The sequence below is a fragment of the Bufo gargarizans genome, chromosome 2 (genome assembly GCF_014858855.1).
Source record: "Bufo gargarizans isolate SCDJY-AF-19 chromosome 2, ASM1485885v1, whole genome shotgun sequence".
Lineage (NCBI taxonomy): Eukaryota > Metazoa > Chordata > Amphibia > Anura > Bufonidae > Bufo > Bufo gargarizans.
The window spans coordinates 550462142-550485714 of NC_058081.1; the positions used below are offsets into that span (position 1 = coordinate 550462142).

The 23573-nt window shown below is 44.6% G+C and overlaps 1 protein-coding gene across 1 annotated transcript in view; it reads right to left on the reverse strand.

Moving 5' to 3' along the window:
* The window catches only part of LOC122928583 (basal cell adhesion molecule-like), a 61312-nt gene that overhangs the window by 30840 nt on the left and 6899 nt on the right, over positions 1–23573 (reverse strand). The window contains exons 2-3 of the mRNA XM_044281564.1: positions 4793–4917; positions 230–446 (exon numbers count right to left, since the gene is read on the reverse strand). Coding sequence (XP_044137499.1) covers positions 230–446; positions 4793–4917 — 342 coding nt within the window. The remainder of the gene's footprint in view (positions 1–229; positions 447–4792; positions 4918–23573) is intronic.

Genomic DNA, 23573 nt, shown 5'->3' on the forward strand with positions numbered 1-23573 from the left:
AGGAAACTAAAGGTCTGGTAGGCAGGCTAGTATCAGATCTGTGTTTCTGTCCACAGCGCATAGTAGGGGGGTCTCTCCCCATAACCATCAGGTTGTAAGAGGATCTGCCTCATTCCCCAACCCAAAATCTAAGGTCTATATTGGCCAGCAATAGTATATGAGGGATGACGACTAGTGCTAACCAGTAATATGTATGAATTATTTACAAGTACCAGATGTTAGTACTCACCAAAAACCTTCAGCTGAGTGCTGCCCTCACCAGTCCCTTCACTCCCTCCATTCACTCTGCAAGTAAATTCATTTTCATCCTTTACATGGATGTCATTTAGGACCAGACTGTTGTCACTCCTGATCGCCGCTCTGCTGCTGAACACCGTGTCCGGGTCTACTGTTGTCTTCCCACCATTGAAGGTTGCGATGCGAGTCCTTTGTCCCTCCTGGTCTGTCTGTGGGTCAGAGGTGTGGATAAAGGTACATGAAGCAATTGTTGATAAGCGATTTTTAAAGGGGAAATCACATGACCTTTTGACAAGTCATAGATGTATGAGATGGCTCTGATCAAGTCTGATCTCAGACCACCACTGATTTCCATAACGAAAGGACTCTACAGAGTGCTTTGACACGGCTTGTCCATTCAACTCAACTTTGATTGATTTGAATGGATATTTTTTACTTACACACATTTCTGAGCAGTGCCAAAGGGGTCTGAGCTCCCTATAGAACTTTTCACACTGGAAATCAGTGGTGGTCCAAGAAGATCACAGATACCACCTGACTCTTGGGCATATCATAATGTCAATCTGCATAAAGTTCCCTTCAGGGTTTCTTTTTACAACCACATTCACATGATTGTTCAATAATCAGAAACAATGTGTCGTCCTGTTCACATGGATGAAGTATTTTTTAAGTTTGGTCATTTTGGTTCATATCTTACCCATTGCTATTATGTGTAAATGCTAGAAATTTCACAGAAAGTTTATTTTTGCTTTGTGGTTATTGAAACTGCTCAAAAGGAGGTAGTGACACATTTATTCTAATTTATACTAGAAAATGGATGTAAATTATAGCTGAAATCTATGCCAGTCTATACTTGGTCTACGGTATATTTTAATTTGTGGCATACAGACAGCCCAAGTGTGCACCTCCTGATACACACTGCAAGAGGCTTTTGACTTAGGGCCCTCCTACAGTCAAGAGCTTGCCCAGCCACAATGCTGTGCAGGTTGACCCAGGAGGGTTGCCACGCTGACCAGCCAAGCCCCAGTTAACTTATCTGTGGGCCTGGATGCCAAGCCAATCAGGCTCTGAACAAGGCGTCCAATCCAGGCAGGGGGTATAAGCCTTATGCCGACTGCTGTCTTTGCCTGTGATTTTGTCCTGGCTCCTGTTAGTTCTGTGTACTCACAACAGTGCTATATTTCTGTTGGACCTTCCTGTGTATTGACTGGTTATTTTGTGGATTAACCCCTTGACCACTGACATGGCTTTATGGAAGGTCCAAAACACCACCAAAAGTGGTGCTAAGTCAGAATATGTAATTTGTATCTTCATACTCTCTTGTATTCAGACACTGTGCTTCCAGAAACCAGTAGTAAAACACATTGTGAGGACTCTATACACTGATTACTCTAGTTTGGGGTGTTTCGGAACTGACAGGTTCCCTTTAACTGTTTCTCCTGGGTTTCACTACTCTGCTTGTTTTTCTATTAACCCCTTGTCTGCTGTTGGCTTATTGTACTTTCATGCTACTCCTTGGCATCTTAGGGTACTTTCACACTTGCGGCAGAGAGATCCGGCAAGCAGTTCCGTCGCCGGAACTGCCTGCCGGAACAGGCAAAATGTATGCTAACTGATGGCATTAGTAAGACTGATCAGGATCCTGATCAATCTTAAAAATGCCTGATCAGTCGAAAAAATGCATTGAAATGCCGGATCTGTCTTTCCGGTGTGATCCGGCAAAACGGATCCGGCATTTATTTTTTTCACCTTTTTTTCAGTCTGCGCATGCGCAGAACGGAAGGACGGATTCGGCATTCCGGTATTCAGAAATGCCGGATCCGGCACTAATACATTCCTATGGGAAAAAATGCCGTATCCGGAATTCAGGCAAGTCTTCAGTTTTTTTCGCCGGAGATAAAACCGTAGCATGCTGCGGTTTTCTCTTTTGCCTGATCAGTCAAAACGACTGAACTGAAGACATCCTGATGCAAACTGAACGGATTACTCTCCATTCAGAATGCATGGGGATAAAACTGCTCAGTTATTTTCCGGTATAGAGCCCCTGTGAAGGAACTCTATGCCGGAAAAGAAAAACGCAAATGTGAAAGTACCCTTATAGGTCCTACCTGTTTTCTGCTCCATTACCCACAGACATAACTGCCAGGAACAACTCTGACTCCGGTAAACACCTAGGGGTGGCTTTAGATCTACAGACCGGAGTGGTGAAGGTAGATACAGTAGGTAACAGATTATCTTTTATTTACACTGGCAGATTATTGTGGCAATTATCAGGAATGAATGGTCATAGAAATGCTAAATCCTGATGATTTCCCCATGTAGATATTGTGGTGATGTGTACAGTGCTGGAAGGCGTTGATATCCCACGCAGGTACCTCAGCTGGGTGAGATAAAGAAAATCCAGAAAGCTGCCGGGGTTTCAGCAAAGCTTTAGTTTGCTGAGACAGTTTTGTTTACGTTTTGTTCTGGGCTGGATTTTTATTTGGAATGGTGGATAGGTTTGATAGTGGGATCTGTCAGTCCACCCACTTTCAGTACGTGTGTTGTCTTTTGCCGGAGGTGATCGCAGGTGAGGCCTACTGTAATCAAAGAGGGATAAAACCAACCCTCTGTGTGTCAGTCTGGGGGAGAGAAGACTTGGAAACAGAGGCCAACAGAGGCTCTGAGTGGTCTCAGCCAGGAGGGCTGAGGGACCACAAGGCTACATGTAGCCGGATCTCTTCCCTATCTGGACCTGTGTTCCATGAGCGAATCTGCTAAGGGTTGGAGCTTGAGGCCATGTGTATAAGCTGTGCTTAGAGGTGAGTCAGGGAAACAAACTATGTATTAGTTAGAGCCCAGACGGGCAGGTGTTTGTTTTGATGCTTGTGTTTGGGCGGGTGCTGAAGTGCCACAATAAAGCACCAGTTTGGACATTAAACCCTGTTGTCTGCAAAGAAGTCTGTGATTGCGACCCCGGAGATCCCTTGACGAATGATCAGAATGTTTGTTTGTTAAGTGATCTATCATCTATGCGGCACTTAAAATCATTGTTTGCCAGAGCCTATCACTCTGTGTAAAAAGGGATGTGCTGCCAACAAAGAATGAAACTATGTGGGGATAAAAGATCGTAGTGGCTTTTGTTCATCCCCAATGATCAGTACTGTAAATGGGCCCTAAGACTATTGTAAAAGACGTCAGTCTTTGTAAGTCGGCCCCAAAGCTGTGTCCAGATAAACCTGTGAGCATCTAAAATCTCATTTCAGTCCCCAATTTTCAGCTGAATCATCCATTATATTGCAAACCTCCTGGTTGCCAGAACAATGGTCTGCTGACACTAGGAGTCCCAGGACAATGCAACTCTGATATATGTGGTTCCAGGACAGATTAAGCAGCGGCATGTTGAGCACTTACAATACATGGCTTGTCGAGATGCAGGTGCCCTGTGTCCTGTCCATTCTTATTCAACCTAAGCTCACACAATGATACTGAAATCCAGCTACTATAATACTGGAAGGGCCAATCCCTTTCCATGTAGCAGGTCCCCTGGTGATCAGCAGGTGATCAGCAGATTGTGTGGGATCCCCAGATTAGCTATAGTATTTTCCTCACTGAAATCAATTGTACATTGCCAAGACTGCAGTGGTCGTCCAGAGCAAGAGGTAGCCCATGCAGCAGTACCTGACCAGTGAAAGACCATAACTTCCATGTACTCCAGTAGAAAAACACCATCTCCCTACATAACATCTACATCTTTTGTTGGGTTCCCTGAAGATTGCTATTATTGGTAGGGAAATCACAAGACTGAATGCTGGCTGTCACCTGACTGATTGGTTGGATTTTGCCAATAAAATCAATGTGCATTCTGATGATTTCACTAGGGCCTTCAGAGGAAGAGCCGCCCTTTGCAGCAGTACTGCTTTCTGTTATGGCTTAGCGTTTATTCACACATCATGGACAAGATGCAAGACTTAGCAGACTCTAAAGACCCCATTCTATGATCTTATCATACCCCAGCGGCACATATGTGGATAACCCCTTTAACATAATTTAAAAAAAATCACATGTTCTTTATGGTATATTCACATGTAGAAGATTCATAGCAGGCATTTCTGCAAATGAAAATCAGTTTTATTAATCTGAATGTTTTAGGTTTTTTTGGGTGGATTTCTGCAGGCCCAATTCAGATGGATAGACCGGGTGCAGAAATTTCTGTAATAAATCTACCACATGTGAATTTTTTTTTGTCTTCTTCTGCTAAGAAAACTGCAAGACAACATATAAAGCCACCATTATAGATGTCAAAGAGGTTGTGAGCCAGGTTTCCTATAGTCTTGAAAGGGAAATCTTCTCTGGTGTAAGAGCATAAACAGGGTGACAGCCCTGAGGGAGATAAAAAAAAGTCACCTCATAGGTTGTCACCCAGATTTCTCAGAAATGTATTTAGTTAGGCAACATCCAAAAAGAGTTTCTCACAATTTGATGGATGATTCAAGTTCCCTTTATTGGGGGAATTTGAACGGGAGATGTCTTCGTAGATGCACACACCACTTGACAGTTATCATTGTCTACTTACATAGGACCACTCCACGCTGTACTTCGGGGATCCGCTGAACTTCGGCTTACACATGAAGATTGCCTCATCACCGACCTGAACCTCAACCTTTGGTGGGACAGTAACAGTCACTGCACAGAGACAGCCTGTGAGACAGAAGAAACATGGTTGTCAGCCACATCATCCACAATGGAGCTGCTCAAGTTACGAGAAGTGCCCTACAGCACTGTATCACTACTGGGACCCCTCTCATGCCAGTTGCAGACAATACTGGGGGCCAATGGCACTAAGGATAACATTTCATCACCGGAACCAGAGTTGGAAGCATATGAATGGCAGCTGCAAACAGGCAACGCACCACATTACTGGCACTTTGCCAAGGAACATATGTAAGATACTTGGCACCACCTTCAATATCACTGCCACTTAGAACAGCCACAAGCCATATACAGCATTTGATAGTCCATAAATTCTGATAGGGCCTGTTTTTGGCACAAACTGAGGAAAGACCAATTATGAGACTCATGATTAAAAACAGAAAAGTGGACTCACACCAGGTTTTATGAATCTCATTGTAAAATCTGCGAATAGACTGCACCATGTGAATACAGGAGGCTTATATATTCTTCATGACCATCCAATAATGCAGAATATTTATAATTAATGGCAGACCTGTGACATCTGATATCTGTTAGACCCTTGTTTGTCTAGTGCCATACGTACATGGCAGTCACTTATCTTTCCTGCTATAGTGTAATAATATAAATGGAGGAGAGAGTGTTGGGTGCACCATCAATCATTCAGATATCTATAGGAGTTTTATCCCAGATTACTGGTGATATTTCATTCATGGTCCTAGTTCCTACTATCAGTGTGCGAAAAAGGGCTGCCCCGTATTTCTTCTGTCTAACAGAGGACACAGACCACCATCAGGCATTCACTTGAAGTTCTTTACATATTTCTGAATATTAGTCATGTTTACGAATTATGAAGGTCAGTAGATGCATATCTCAGTCTTAACAGATCTACCAGATTTGATGGACTGGCTCCTTGAAAAATTTGCCCAACCTCTGGTTTCCAAGACATGTAATATCACCCACATGGACAAACACATGTCTCCAAGACTTTACTTGGTCTATGAGTATGCAAGCTTTATGATTCCACCTTCCGAATGCTTCGGAAGTTTTGACTCATATCCATTGTTCAACGATGTGGCACTGCATGGCACACGTCATGCTTCCCCTCATCAAACCATAGTCCTTTGTCTTTAATTCCTGGCATACATACAATATGATAGTCAGTTCCTGTCCTTATTATATGCATATACAGAACTCCCCCTGCCCCCATAAAAATATACAGCTCTATCTTAAAGGGAACCTCTTATTTGGAAAATCCCTGTCCATATGACTTTTTAGGGTACATGGGCATCATAGAGGATGTTCCCTTGCTCAGGGCCCATTCTTGAGCTCTCGTCCTGGAGGAGTCCACATTACCCTGTATGTAATACATGTCTGCCCTTTCAACTGAGTGGGTGCCATGTAATAATATATTTATCCTGAGGTGGGCGCTACAAAGTAAATCTAAGGTTGTTCTACTGGGGAGAAGCAGATGGGATTAAAGGGCATTTTTCAGCAGATTTGTACTTATGGAACTTGCTGACCTGTGGCTTGTACATTTGACAGCTAAATCCTTTGTGTTGGTCCCATGTTCATGTTGATGTATGCAACTGAGTCTCTAGGAGCAACAAGGGCGTTATCGTTACACTTGGAGGCTCCGCTCTCTCTACAACTGCCAAGCCCTCTGCACTTTGATTGACTTTAGAGAAATCAAGAAGTCAGGACCAGGTGTGATGATGTTTTCATTGCCTGGCCCCGTCAGTCAAAGTGCAGAGGGTGTGGCGGTTGCAGAGAGAGCAGAGGCTCTAAGTGCAACAGCAACGCCCCCATTGCTCCTAGAGACTAATTTGCATATATTAAAACTTAACTTTTCTCAGCAATGCGGGCACCTATGAATATGGAACCAACACAGATGCCTTCAGCTGCTAAGTGCACATGTAACAGGTCAGCCAGGTGCAAATCTGCTGACAGATGTCCTTTAAGTTTCCATACTGAATGTCACCCAGAGAAAGTTATATGTTCCGTTAGCAGGAAATGCTATATAACGGAGTTGTGGAAGCCGCTGCCAATACCTACAGCAAGGGGAAATGTAATACTACATGGCAGTCCTTCAGAGGAATAGAGGGCCATGTATTACAATACACGTGTGAGAGTCTCTAAACATGACAACTCCCTCTATGATGTCCCATAGGCACGGTATAGGCAATCCCAATCAAAATGAGTATAAAAAGCATTTCCAGTACATTATTATATCTAACAATGTAAGAAATCTTCAAAATACGTCAGAAAATACAGACGTAGCAGAGCTGAATTTGTCTTTTGGGGCTGCATTGCCTTTGCATTAAATATCATTGTTGGGTTAAGATCATAAAGTAGGTTAGCAGCAGTCCTATGTAAAACAACAGATCTCACAATGAGTTATGACAAACTCAGCCCTGCTATATTTCTATGCTTCTTCACTGCATTAAGGTCCGTGTCTCTTGCAGTTTCCCAGCGCGATGTTCCATTTTTATGCATCCTATTAAAATGCATTCCCATACAGTAGTGGAGAACGAAGTCTGTATGGTCATGACGGACATTTCCCCGCTCGGAGGCTCCTCTTACCCCCTCCTGATGACTATTAACACCGTAGAGGTCATGTGAGCACGTGTGAGAAAGTGATCGTCATGTCAAGGAAGGAATTAGTTCTTTAAATAGCTAGGCCAAGGGAGATCAAAAGCTGCACTTGTGTCCAGTCACTGACAGCAGGCACTGGTCTTGAAAAAGCTGCATACTCAGTAAGCTTTTGACAAAACCTAGATTGCAGTCATGTAACATCTATTGCTCCCTGTTTTCAGTCCTTCAATGGGATATCAGTGAGGAATTTCAGACCAATATCCACCCCTATGGCATGTTACACCGTCATTTCTGATAATCTGGCGCAGCGTGTGATTGATCCAAGCAATTATTCTGAAAATGGCATTGGGGGGGGGGGCTATATCCAGTCCTCATAGCCCCAGCATTAGTGAGAAAGAGTCTGTTTTTGTCTCATAAACAGCACCACTCGTGTCTCGTTGTGTTGGTAATGCAGCTCTGCCTAATACTGCAGTACCACACACCAACAAGGGTGGCGCCATTACTGAAAAACAAGCAGACCTTTTTTCTAATCACACACAACCCAAGTTAATGATCCAGCTCTGACATTTTTTCAGACTGGCATCATACAGGGACTTCTCTGTAAACGGGTTAGATGTCCCCTATATTATTGTGGACATACAGAAACATCTGGCTGCATCTGCACGGACCAAGAATCAGCAACCTCCAGCACTCCAGCTCCAACTCCCAGAATCCTCCTTTCTACAGGAGTTACAGCTGAGTGTGCATGGTGGGAGTTGTAGTTTCACAGCAGCTGGAGTGCTGACAGTTGCTGACCCCTGCCATGGACTATATGAGTGACTCCATATATGCAGCCACCTTTGTACAGGCCGGATATTGAACGGAGACAGATCCGAAGACCCTCTGATGACGCCGTAATGTGTCAGATTGGCCACCACAGTCCCTGGTTTATGTTCTGTGTGACAAGCTAAACACACATGAGCGGTCTCACGGTCCTACCCGGCGCGGCTATTTCTAACTTCTAAATAGTTCACTATTTCTGGGGCTGTGGGAAACAGATCCACGGGTCTTTCCTACTGTATAAAAAAGGATTCACACACGTTGTGCTGCATTATTTTTATCCTTTCTTCTATTCTCGGAGAAATAAAGACATTATTTATTGAAGGGGCAAATATGGAATGCAATCTTTCCCTTTTTTGTACATTATTGAAGCGTTGCACATAGAGCAAATCTTAAAATAATGCCCCTTTCAGGAGCTGCTTGACACTATGACATTCCTAATTACCTATGACAGGAGGTCCTGGAGCCCCAATGCACCATTATTCATCAGTCTCTACGGGCCCCACTTACATGTAGGAAGTTGTCTGGTCAGGATGCCCCTACCCCATTTTACACTATCCAGTTACAGACAGTGGGGTACATACAAGTATTTCCATAACATGGACAGTCTACCATGAAGCTACCCCTAGCTACATTAGCTGAGGAGTATCCAAAAGTTCAGTGACCAGCTTATCATTACAGCACCCTATTACCAAAAATGGGTGTCCAAAACTTCTTCAAAGAAACTGTGTCACAGGGACCGGACCCTTTAATTAGAACTTGCTATAGATAGTTATATTAACAATAGACCAGCAGGTACAATTTCCTACTAAACAGGCTACCAAAGAGCCTGTCAAGAGATGGACAACGCTGTGAAGAATATGATAAGCCACATTTCCCTGCAAGCATGACTCCTTACAAACTGGAAAAGTCCGGGGGTCAAGGAGATGGGGTCTTGTTGTCCTGATCCACTACAGGTTGCCACCCAGAAGGCATGATTGCAACCTATAGTTTGGCTCTAAGGGTGGGTTCACATCACACTGTATGCCTCTGTGTAATGTATACCTTAGGGAAAAAAAGGATACAAAAATGCAGCAGACCATGTTCTTGTATTCTGCAGAGTCCGGTAAAAAAGAGTATACTTTTTTTTTAGAGTCCATTCACACTTTTGTAGTGTATTGCGGATCCGTAATATACCCGGCGGGCACCCCCATAGAACTGCCTATTCTTGTCCGCAATTGTGGACAAGAATAGGACATGTTCTATTTTTCACTGTGTGCTCTCCGCATCCATTCCTGCCCTATAGAGAATGAATGGGTCCGCACCCGTTCCGCAATTTTCGGAACGGATGCAGACCCAATCTGCGGACGTGTGAATGGACCAGGGTGGATAAAAATCTATGATAAAAAAAAAAAAATATTGGATTTATTTTATTTAAATCTGATTTTTTTAAATTAAATCAAATTTTTTTATATATATAAAATGCTTTTTGAGGAAAGTATATTACCATCCAAAGGTTATTCCATCATGAAATAAAAATTAGTTTTTTTAATTATGTAGATAATTTTTTTAGTAAATAAATTCCATTAATCCATTCACAATGCCATGCTCTTCCAGAGGTTTTTGTAAGATTATTGGGCAGTTTCTCTGCCTACAAGATATTATCATAGATGCTTGGTTTACTTTTGCAGTTCTCAAAACTGAATTTGACTCAGCAGAGATCACATGCCTCTTCTTCACAGCAAAAACGTTATAACATGAACAGAGTTGAGAAAAAGACCTTAAAGGGAACCTGTCACCGGGATTTTGTGCATAGAGCTGAGGACATGGGTTGCTAGATGGCTGCTAGCACATCTGCAATATCCAGTCCCCATAGTTCTGTGTGCTTTTATTGTGTAAAAAAAATGATTTGATACATTTGCAAATGAACCGGAGATGAGTCCTGTATGTGAGATGAGTCAGGGACAGGACTCATCTCAGGTTCATTTGCATATGTATCAAATCTGGGTTTTTACACAATAAAAGCACACAGAGCTATGGGGACTGGGTATTGCGGATGTGCTAGCGGCCATCTAGAAACCCATGTCCTCAGCTCTATACACAAAATCCAGGTGACAGGTTCCCTTTAATCCTAACTTCTACAAACCTATGAATACAGAATCAACCTAATCAAACTAATATGAAAAGATGTTATTCTAAAAATCTTCATCTACTTGCATATTATAAGTTATACCAGCAAGAATTACCGTATTTTTCGCCCCATAAGATGTTCCCCCCCCCCCAAAAGTGGGGGAAAAATAACTCACGGAGGTCAGTTGCCTGCTCCGCCTACTTCATGAATGAAGCAGGCGGAGCAGGCACGTGACCTCAGTGAGTTACGGCCGCGTGCAGCCCGGCCTGCCTGCCTGCTAGCTGCTATGGCTTACTACAGGGGTGTGACATGTGTACCGGTAAGTACGGTACACATGGGGAGAAGGGGGAGCGCATAATTACTCAGTTTAGATATGATGATTAACACTACGTATAATACAGTACATACTGAGCTGTGGGGCCAGAGTACAGTGCCTGCATGGCCCCGCCGCTCTCCCCGCCTACTACAGCCCCTCCTTAGGGATCTGTGGATGGGATAATGATGGGGGGGGTCTGTGGATGGCATTATGATGGTGGGGGGGGGGTTCTGTGGATGGCATTATGAGATGGCATTATGATGGGGGGACCTGTGGATATCATTATGATGGGGGATCTGTGGATGACACATATAGCAGTGTCATCCACAGATCCACTACCCCATAACAGTGCCATCCACAGATCCCCCCATCATAATGCCATCCACAGATCCCCCCCACCATCATAATGCCATCCACAGATCCCCCCACCATCATAATGCCATCCACAGATCCCCCCACCATCATAATGTCATCCACAGATCCCCCGCACCATCATAATGCCATCCACAGATCCCCCCCACCATCCTAATGCCATCCACAGATCCCCCGCACCATCATAATGCCATCCACAGATTCCCCCCCACCATCATAATGCCATCCACAGACCCCCCCATCATAATGCCATCCACAGCTCCCCCCATAACAGTGCCATCTACAGATCCCCCACAAAAGAGTGCCATCCACAAATCCCCCACCCCATAACAGTGCATCATCCACAGATCCCCCATAATAGTGTCATGCACAGACCCACCAAAAGCACACCTTTTGGTTAAAAATTTTTTTTTTTTTCTTATTTACCTTCGCAAAAACCTAGGTGCGTCTTATGGTCCGGTGCGTCTTATAGAGCGAAAAATACGGTAGTCTTTATGTAGAAAACTATGATTTTAAATCAAGCCTTACTGACTAGTGATTTAAATCAAATCCACCCTGGAATGGACCCTTACACTGGTAAAAAAAGAGTATACTTTATTTTTTTTACAATGGAACTCTATGGTGAACGGATGTCACTGTATGGCATCAGTCTTTTTTGTATACGTTAAATGGATGGCAAAAACAGGATGCGAACCCACCCTAAAATGGCATTGTGTCTTGATGACTGGCCCCTTCAATTAAAGTACAACATACAATCACGCTTCACGCACACTTAAATATACAATTTTCTCCCTTCTGTCAGCCGCCGTTTGCTAGCTACAAATTCTATCTCCTGCTGCTGTCATTAATTAAAAGCCAAGAAATTACATAGATGCTCTTCTATACAGGATCCAGGTTTATTACCAACCACTGTCAGACAGGGGTAGGTGAACAGGACTCAAACAGAAGATTATATCTAATGGTGGCATTGTGAGAATGATCTGAAGCAATCCTAAATCATTCTCATACCATAGTTACATGGAGTAATCCAAAATCATTTTCATACCATAGTTACATGGAGTAATTCGAAATCATTCTCATACCATAGTTACATGGAGTAATCCTAAATCATTCTCATACCATAGTTACATGGAATAATCCAAAATCATTCTCATACCATAGTTACATGGAGTAATCCTAAATCATTCTCATACCATAGTTACATGGAGTAATCCAAAATCATTCTCATACCATAGTTACACGGAATAACCCGAAATAATTCTATACCACAGCTACATGAGGTCACCCTAAATCATACTCATACCATACTTACATGAGGGTAATCTCAAATCATACTCATACCATAGTTCAGGGATCAGCAACCTTCGGCACTCCAGCTGCTGTGAAACTACCACTTCCAGCATGCAAACATTCTTGGCTGTTCTTGTAACTCCCATGGAAGTGAAAGGAGGATTCTGGGAGTTGTAGTTTCAGGATAGCTGGAGTGCTGGAGGTTGCTGATCCCTGCCATAGTTACTTACATCCAGTAATGGCAAATCAACCTCTCATATCACACTTACATGAGGGTAATCTCAAACCATTCTTAAACCGTAGTTACATCAAGTAACCCCAAATCATTGACATACCATAGTTACATCCGGTAATGGAAAATCATTCTCATACCATAGTTACATGTGGTCATCCACATCAAGTTACCTTACAATACATGTCTTAGAATTCTCCTGGTTGGAGTAAAGTCGGCCATACACATTAGACAGGAGAAGGTTGATGGTTGAAGAACAGATGGATGAAAGAACAGTCATTTCTCAGATGTTTTAGGAACCCCAGACCCTTCAGCCCCAGATCATGGGGTCTATCAATGACAAGGGTATCAAAAGCCCAAGTGATAAAATGAGGAGCTATAACCCTAGTAATACATCTATTGATGTATTCATCAGGAGAATACAACGCATGACAACAAAGCAAACTCTTCTAGCAGGAGGCCTGGCTGGTGTCATTGCGGTTGTCCATGCATCACAATATATCAGTAACTAGCAGAAGGACCCGGCTTCGCTCGGGTATATTTCATCTATTTCAATTAATGTTTGTGTGTGTCGTTAAAAGATATCGACAGTATCCACCATAACAGTGACATCTACAGCACCCCGCCTCTTTAACAGCAAACTCCACAGCCCCTCACCCCTTAACACTGACCCCCCCCCCCCCCACAGTGCTCCACCACTTTAAAATGGGACCTACACAGCAGCCCATCCCCTTAACTTTGACCTTCACAGAAAGCCGCCCCTTTAACAGTGAGCCCCACTCCCTTGACAGTGACCTTCTCATGGGCCCGTCCCCTTAACAGTGACCTCCACAGTACCCTGCTGCCTTAACAGTGACCTCCACAGCAGTTGCCCCTTTAACAGTGGCCCCTGCCCCCTTAACAGTGACCTCCACAGCAGCTGCCCCTTTAATAGTGGCCCATGCCCTCTTAACAGTGACCTCCACAGCGCCCTGCCCCTTTAAGGCTAGGGCTACACGACGACATGTGTCGCGATACATTTTGTTGCACCAATGTCGAGCAACAATTTTTATAATGATAGGCTATGGTGTCGCACTGCGACATGTGACATGCTGCGACTGCGACACGACAGTCGCAAAAAATCCAAGATGGATTGTGACTGTCGCATCACAGTCGCAGCATTTCGCATGTGGCAGTGCGACACCATAGACTATCATTATAAAAATTGTTGTGTGACATCAATGTCGCAGTGTAGTTGTGCCCTATGCGTCGCGTGACACATGTCGTGTAGCCCTAGCCTAAAGCTGACCTACAGCAGTAAAGAAAAATGGCTGGGTTGTTATGGAAAACTGTGTGTATGTGGAGACTAAGGGCCTGCGAGCTTCTATTGGCTGATAAGGGACATGTGACCGTGTGTATGGCAGTTGGGATAAGAAGAGAAAGACTTGCAGGCTTGTATTGGCTAATGCAGGTCATTTTTTGGGAATATCTCAGGAACGGTACACCTTAGAGAGCTAAGACCCCACAAGATTTCTTTCCAGGTAGCAAGGCATATGTACACTAAGTTTCGTTGAAATTGATGGTTGCGTTTTTGAGTGATCGCGGAACATACATAGATAGATACATTACCAGCTTGTGCTCTGAGTCACCGTTTGCTTCGATCAATGCTGTATTACCTTGTCTTTCTATTGATTACATTGCAGTACACATAGCTATTTATACCTAGTTCATATAGGACACCCACCCATGGTGCCCCCCCCCCCCCCCCATCAGTGACTGATTGTTTGCAAGGACCTTTTGCTGGAATTCCATCCTGCGTTTTTTTCAGGACCGCGTGCGCGACTTTCCGCTAATTTATCCTCTGTCTCGAATCATCCAGCTGTACAAGTACTGATAGAACACCGTATTTGCCAAATTTCCTCTTCCCACTACAACTCCTGTGGGAGAAAGCACACCAATAGTGAAGTACTGGGAGTGCTCCTCACACGCACTTTCACCTGTTGGGCTAGGTCTACACAATGACATTTGTCGCGCGACATTTTGTTGCACCAATGTCGCGCGACAATCTCGAATGGATTTTCTGTGACTGTCGCGTCGCAGTATGTTGCATGTTGCAGTGCAACACCATAGACTGACATTATAAAAATTGTCGCGACAAATGTCGTCGTGTAGACCTAGCCTAACAGCTGAAAGTGCGTGTGAAGAGCACTCCCAGTACTTCACTATTGGTGCGCTTTCTCCCACAGGAGTTGTAGTGGGAAGAGTAAATTTGGCAAATACGGTGTTCTATCGGTACTTGTACAGCTGGATGATTCGAGACAGAGAGGATAATTTAGCGGAAAGTCGCACGGTCCTGAAAAAACGCATGCTGACATTGTGAATCAAACCCGCTTCACTTCTGGGACCTGCAGCGGTAAAACCATTGCGATTGCGTATTGGAACTTTTTATAATTGTTGGAATTCCAACCTGTCTAATGACAATAAATAGGCAAATGGCATAACTCCATGAGACATCTCTAGGACTTCTCTTCTGCTGCACCCACTCCGTGGAATTATTTGCTTGTACCATTAAACTTACATCCACACCGTTATTACAGCAGCATCTACAGAAAGCACCTCCAATAAGGGTAGGTTCACACCTCCACTAAGGTAATCCGCCGCCGTGTCCCCGTTCACTTTAATGGAATCCACCAGGTTTCTGCTCTAAATGCAGCAGTGTTCTTCCATAAGGAAAATAAAGGACAGCCAACGTATCCCTGCCGGATCCCATTAAAGTAAATGGTGATCTGGCGATGTATGGCTATGCCAAATCCAGTGGTCTGTCCCTCTGCCAGAGATGTGAACCTAACCTAACGGTTGGCACAGATACTGGCATGGTGTTTAGTCTGTGCAGTGCTGCCCACTTGATTGTTCCCTTATTTCCCATTGTAGTCCGCCCCTCTGCCAGAAGAGCCTACTGGACTTACCGAATGGATGACTTAATTCTGCCCTTACAGCCAGCTCAAGAACAGAAGACCAGGCACCCCCTCTTCTTGGGATCATGGGGTCTTAGACCTCCATCGATCAGACATTGTTGGCATATCAAAGTTTACTGATCCTTTTAGTCAGCGGGTGACAATATATGTGTCTGGCAAGACTGACAAATACCAGTACATGGTAGGGGTAGTAGAGGGGTCCTCGAGATAATCAGATCCATAAAAATGTAAGCAAACAATTTGGAGGGGCTCTCGTGTGCGTCTCATGCCCCTCATACTTTATACCACACAGGGTTGCCCTGCAGTGGCATTCCTGTAAGGTGTAGTAGCCTCTGCAGGCAGACAGGCTTTGGCCTCTACACAACAAGGGCATTAGCTACTTGATAAAGAAGGAGGAATTTTTGGATTACGGCTAAGTAGTGCGGTGTGGAACGCTTTGCAGGGTTTATTAACCTCTTGGCGGCGGTGGTTTGTAAGGGGCGGTGGCGAAGTACTGCAGGTGGTTGAGCTGTGCCGTTTCTCAAACAGAAAGCATGAAGATAAGATAAAGGAAGCGTATGGTGCTGACAGCCTGCCTCAAACACATGCATGCTGGGCTCGGTCGAGCGTGCATGTGTTCTCCATGGGGACAGGGGGGTATGCTGCGACCAGACTCCTGTGGAGGCTTATGCTTTGAGAACAAAAGGGTCAAGCATTGGAATTCAACCTGTCCGACCCCTGATGATTATGTCAGGATTGTTGGCACACCCCACGTCTTTTGTGTTGTGTATATAGGCACCTCTAGAATGGGGCTTCCACAGACGGACAGCCATATTTATCTGCCTAGTTTACAATGCAATAACCAGACCCCATCAGTAGACGGTCTGCAAGGCCCTACAGACACCAGACTAAGGCCTCATGCACACGGCCGTTGTTTTGGTCCGCATCTGAGCCGCAGTTTTGGCGGCTCGGATACGTACCCATTCACATCAATGGGGTCGTAAAAGATACGGACAGCACTCCGTGTGCTGTCCGCAACCGTTGCTCCGTTCTGTGGCCCCGCAAAAAAAATATAACCTGTCCTATTCTTGTCCGTGCTTTGCGAACAAGAATAGGCAGTTATATTAAAGGCTGTCCATTCCGTTCCGTAAATTGCGGAACGGACACCATCCGTGTTTTACGGATCCCCGATTTACGGACTGCAAAACACACAACGGTCGTGTGCATGTAGCCTAGTGGTGAGATCTGCTGTATAATATATGGTACATTTCTTCAGATGTCCATGATGGAGATTTCCTGGGATAATGCCTCCCTGCCACACAGTGTCACCTGAGGGAAGGGAGTCACCTTGTCTGAATTGATATCTCCTGAGGATCCCATCTGACCGGCCTGGGGTGTTGTATTATTTGCCAGAAGAGACTTCACCTTACAGACGCAGATAACATGTCTTTAAAAAAGATGAATGCCTCATACACCTGGAAAAAACCGCAGCAGCTGTGTCCACATTAGATGGCGTGTATCATGCTGGGCTCGTTACTACGGCCATTAATCTCAGAGACTGTTCTCACCATGTTCAGTGCGTTTGCCCAGTGCACACGCCATGAAGTCTCCAACATACTGTGTGCCAGGATGATCTAGCAATAGAAAGCATACAGATGGACGCCAAAAGGACACTCTTCTGGCATAATCCGCTACATACCCTGGGCATACACACAGGGCAGGGTATGTTCTTCACACATCAGTCCTTTTACATGGACCATGGTCCTTGGTGACACCACAGAAGCATGCCCTATTTGTGTCCCTGATTACAGATCCGCCAAGCACGTTGCAGTCTATGGGTTCATGAAACACAACATGGATGCTATCCGTGTTTGGTCCATGGTTTTCACGGATCCTTGCTAGAATACGCTTTGGAAATCTTTTTTCAGCCTAGCAGTGTCTGTGAAATATGGGATGACACATGGAGGGCAGAAAACGGACATACAGGCCAAACACAAATGATTCCACTGCGGCTTTCGAGGGGTCCGTGCAGTAACCGCGCCATGAATGGGCCTGTACATTCTTTACCTAGTGGCAAAAACCCTCAGCGGCATAAACTGTGGAGCGGCCTCCCATTAAAAAAACGGGAAACGGTTTTTACACAGATTTGGCTTGGCACCGAATCCGCACTGAAACCTGTGCCCAAAAACCTACGTCTGAACAGACATCTTGTCCAGGACACTGGAGGAGATACCAGCAATCGTTTTCTAGGTCATTCACAGAGAGAGAAACTTTATGACGTTCGTCTGCACTTCTAGCTAAAGGGGAACCCCTTCTATCAACTTCTAAAGGTATGGTTTCCTGATGCACTTGTGGAAGCCAAAGCCAGGAGTGAAAAAGAAAGAGAAGTCGTATCTGTCCTTTATGCCGTCTCTCCATTTATGATTCACTTCTGATTGTGGCTTCAAAAACTGCACCAGGAAGCCTGGATGTGTGGTCTTACCCTAGGGCTCCTTTCACACAAGCGAGATTTCCGCGCGGGTGCAATGCGTGAGGGGAACGCACTGCACCCGCACTGAATCCGGACCTATTCATTTCTATGGGGCTGTGTACATGAGCGGTGATTTTGACGCATCACTTGTGCGTTGCGTGAAATTCCCACCATGTTCTATTTTGTGCGTTGGGGCTGCGTGAAAATCGCATGCATGTGCGGATGCGGTGCGATTTTCACGCACGGTTGCTAGGAGACTATCGGGATGGGGACCTGATCATTATTATTTTCCCTTATAACATGGTAATAAGGGAAAATAATAGCATTCTTAATACAGAATGCTTAGTACAATAGCGCTGGAGGGGTTAAAAAAATAAATAAATAAATGTAACTCACCGGCTTCTCTTCTTTTTTCTTCTTTGCTGTCCAGGAGGAAAAGGACCTGTAGTGACGTCACTGCGCTCATCACATGGTTCATCTCATGATCCATCACCTTGGTGATGGATCATGTGATGAGCACAGTGACATCACCACAGGTCCTTTTCCTCAAAGAACAAGAAAGAAGAGAAGCCGAGCTGCGCGAACAAGTGGAATAAGGTGAGTTAAATTATTATTATTTTTTTTGCCCCTCCAGCCCCATTTTAGTAAGCATTCTGTATTAAGGCTGCTATTATTTTCCCTTATAACTATGTTATAAGGGAAAATAATAAAATCTACACAACACCTAACCCAAACTCAAACTTCTGCAAAGAAGTTCGGGTTTGGGTACCAAACATGCAGATTTTTCTTACGCACGTGCGGAAAAATCGCGCATTTTTCCGCGACGCACCTGCAATTTATCCGCCCCAAATCCATGACGCCCGTGTGAAAGAGGCCTAGTCGGAGGTCCCATGCAAATAATCACCAATTACCAGTTTCACATTTCCAGTACTAAAATCATTGATCCAGGGGCATACTATCTCACCAAAAAATGCCTCTTATCCGTAAGTAGTCCCACAGAGCGAAAGGACAAAGTCAGCTCGGCTATATCTGCATATATATTCAAAACTGTAGAAAAGTGATAGTAAGCAGAGTGCGCTGTCAGCGGGAGAAGGTGTAAGGGGTCTATCTATGGGTCTGCTGCCTCTCCACCAGCAATCATGGGTCTTTGTTATCGTGGACTGTGGGAATCTCTGCAAACTGGGGGAGGGGAAGGTGCGGAGTGTCAAAAACCAAGATATTGGTATCCACTGCAAAGTAGGGGGCAAAAATGCGGGACTACGGTGTCTCTGCCTTGGGGAAAGCGGAATTTCGTGCAGTCCTCTCCCTGGATGGAGGAAGGGAAGAGAAATGAGGATTGAAGATTAACAGGTGCAGAGAGATCAGGCTGCAAAAACCAACAGAGAGGGGTAGAGAGCGGGGAGGAGGGGCTGCCAATCTAATGGGGGGCACCGTCAGATGGAGAACATTGACAGGGAAGTGCACTGGAGCAGAGGGAGTGAAGATAATGAGGCGGGTGCTAGAGGGGGCACCTATAGAGAGTTCAGGGCAATGAGATGGAGGGGGAGGGGCAGATGAGAAATCACAGTATGAGGCCAGCGCTGTTTGCAAAAAGAAGTTGTGCAGAAAACATTGCATCAGGGGGTCCACACGGAGGAAGCTCTAGATGTAGCAGAGCCAAGCTTAGCACATCACGGTGACTTCATATTGTGCTATCTATGGTTTCATACACAAAAGCCAGCGAGTTACTACCGTACACAAACAATGCAATGCTAAATGACAAATTCAGCTCTGCTGCATCAGTACAAGTATGAATGAACCGAGGAGAGGCGCCCATGTAGAAAGACGTGGAAGAGGGCATAAAAGAAGAGGGCATGCAGAGGGTTACACAGGAGGGGCACGGAATTGGAAAGAATAAGCGCAGGGAAGAAGGGGGGGGGGGGGCAGGATCCTCGGAGTCACCACACAATAAGACTGTCTCATAGGCGGTCACATGGGCTATTGTCGAATTCTAAACCCTTCACCAAAGCCTGAGAGAGAGGGGGGTGAGGGGAGCCGAGAAAGAAAGAGAAGATAGATTGCTTGTTAAAGTGGGGAGAGAGAGAAAAAAAGAAATTTAAGGGGTTAAAACAAACTGGTCGTCAGAATATTTTCTGTGTAAAATTCACACAGGAAACAAGGTCATGCGTCGTTGTGGTCACAGAATCCAAAATTCCAATCGTGATATTTTTTATTTTATGGAATTATTATTTTTGTAGTAATTCAGAAGTAATCTTACACTCTGCTGCCTCCGCCATATGAATAAGGGCTCATGCACAGGGCTGCAGGGGGTATTCGCGTACAGATCCGTAACATGGCGACTAGATTCCATCATACCACATACAGTACATGTCACCATATAGGCCCATGCGCGTGGTTTGGCCACTTTCACGCCGCAATAAGATCTGGAAAGTATCCGGCGTCTGCACACGGAGGGGTATTTTCTCCCGCACAGCAGCCCTCCATGACGCTGGTGACTTCTGAACCAGCCATATGCCACTGTGAAGGGTACATGCACACAGCGGTGTCGTTTATGCAAATTTCGCGGTGTCTCTGCACCAAAATCCATGTTACTTATGGATGTTTTCGTGGATTTTGACGCATATTTGCACCAGATCCCACCCTTTGGATTGCAGAGTGAAATCTGCACTGCAAATCCGCACAAAAAGTTCACATGCTGCCGATTTCAAAGTCCATAGCGCACATCATTTCCATAATGAAAAATTTCTTTGAAAATCTCATCTACTTAGCTGTACCGTATTACTCTATGGATCTTCAGCGCAAAAGTCCGAACGTGATCTGCACCGTCTGCATGTGGCCGAAATAGTTGGCAAATATGAATAATATCCAGACCCCCCACGCATCCCTGTTGTATCCGTTTTTCACTAAAGCCTAATAGAGGATTCTTTGGAAATTAATTTTCAGCTGAGCAACATCAGTGAATTACACAATGACACATGGATGGTAAAAACGGACACACGGACCAACCACGGATCCTTCACAGAAGAAACATGTACGCTTTTTTTCACGGGCATTAACCTTCCATTTTCCAAAGGAGCTCTGAAAAATGAACGGAGGAATCTGATTGGTTGCTATGGGCAAAACCCCTGTGAGGTAGAAGCCAATTTTTCCCACTTTAGGAGAAAGAAATTCCTTCCCGACTCCAATCAGGCAATCAGAATAAGGGCTCATGCTGGCCGAGCCGGTGGGGCAGCCGTGCACCAACCATGGGGCAGCCGCATGCGGATCGTGGACCCATGCACTACCTTTTTGCTGTGCGGAGGCACGTAGAGTAAACCCACGGAAGCACTCCGTAGTGCTTCCGATCCGTGCCTCCGTTCCGCATCTCCCTCATTGGTCCCCGTGCATTGCGGACAGCAATTTGCCTGAGCCCTAACTCCCTGGATCAACGACCCCTCTCTAGTAGCTATAGCCTGTAATATTATTACACTCCAGAAATACATCCAGGCCCCTTTAAGACACTTCTTTATTATAATATATATTGTAAGCCATGGTCCTCGCTCCTTCTGTAGCAGTTTGTAACATGCTTGTTCATGCTTATCGTACTTCCGTTTTTTATTATGTATGTATACCTCTTTTCATAAGTACAGTGACATGAAACGAATGTCGCTTTAATAATAAATTGTATATATATATACTTAATTATTTCATTTATTTTATATATTTTCTTTTTATATCATTTTTGTAAAGCATAAAAAGCAACAAAAAAAAAAAAAGCCGGCGATGCACAAAGAATTGGGTCATTTCTAGAAACGAGGGCAGACAAAATGTGCCTTTCCTTCCAATAAGCTCCCATTTTTCGCCTGGGAAATTAGTGGTGGTAAGTGGAGTCTGAGTGATACATGCGCTGCTGGATTTCCAGAGGCAGGCGCTGGGGGTATGGAGGCATATTTTCGAAAATTACTGTGAAGAAAAAAATCAACGTGAGCGGTTTGCAAAATGAGAGGTGTCATTTAATTGGTTGCTATGGCAACATCTGTTTTTTTTCCCTGCATTTACAATCATTTTCAAAAATGCCCCCCTTGTGTGCGCAGATTGCTGAATGCTTATATCTTCAGTTCATGGCGCTCGGTCTCTGCAGAGCACTGGCAATCCGTCAGTTATTACCGGTCCAGCGCCATAAGGCCTAACACCTACATGGTTCAATAGGTGCCACACAGGGTCTTAGTAAATGGCACTGGGGAATGGTCCTTATAGAGATGAATTTAAACTGCTGTTTTTTACCCGTAAAAAGGGACAGAATAAACCCTGGCGTGTTTTTTTATTTATTTTCTGGCTTCTTCGCATTTTTTGCATACAGTGGCCCAGATTTAATAATGTGTCTGCACTATAAATCTGCCTAAAAAGTGGTGCAAATTGGTGGCATTTTTTTCTGACATGCTTAAAACGGGAAGGGGCTTAGGCTTCGCTCACATCTCTCCGTTACGAGATTCCTGCACAGATTCGGCCACTCCATCCTCAATGCGCCCGCGCCAGGTGTAGATGTGACGTCATCGGCGCAGGCGCATCGAGGATGGAGCGGCCGAGTGAGCGGCCGCCTCTCAGTGCACCTGCGCCGATTAAAGACAGGTACGGCGCAGGCGCGATATTTTGAATTCAAACAGGGCCAGCAGAGAACGATCCCGTTCCCTGGCCCTGTCAATCAACATGCGGAGGGGGTGTCTTTAGGATCAGGGGATGCGGCTGCTACCAGCAAGTAGCAGCCGCTACTGAACAGAAATGAATTTTTAGCTTATGTATGCAGAAATCGCACTATAGGGATTATAAGTAAACCCAAAAAAAAAAAAAGATTTAGTGGGGTGACAGAAGCCATTTAAGAATGCTATTATTTTCCCTTATAACCATGTTATAAGGGAAAATAATAAAATGTACACAACACCGATCCCAAACCCGAACTTCTGTGAAGAAGTCCGGGTTCGGGTCTGGGTACCAAACATGCCGATTTTTCTCACGCGTGTGCAAAATGCATTAAAACGCTTTGCACTTGCGCGAAAACATTTTGCATTTTCCCACAACACACCTGCATCTTGTCCCGCCCTCACATGCGACGCCCGTGTGTAAGAGGCCTAAGATTGTCATCTCCGTTAAAAACCTCCTTTCACTGTAACTGTGAGTATACAGCTGGAGTTCCAAAAATTCACTTCACAAAACTTGGAAAAAAAATTAATAATGTGTGAAAGCAATCTAAAATCTGGCATAGAACATGTAAAAAAAAAAAAAAAACATTTCAGAGTGCAAAAAACAGATACCCAGGATCCATTTTTCTTTTTCTCATTCCCGTCAATAGGGGATATTCTCATCCCCAAATAAAGATAGAAATAGGACTGGCATCAAGATTTGTGGATTGGGCACACCGACCTGTGAAAAACACGGATGTGTGTGCAGCCTCATAGAAATAAATGGGTCAGAGCGCTATCTGTGAAATACACCATTGTGTGCAGGAGCCCTAAAACAAAAACTCTGAGATGTCCATAGAAACCAATCCAATA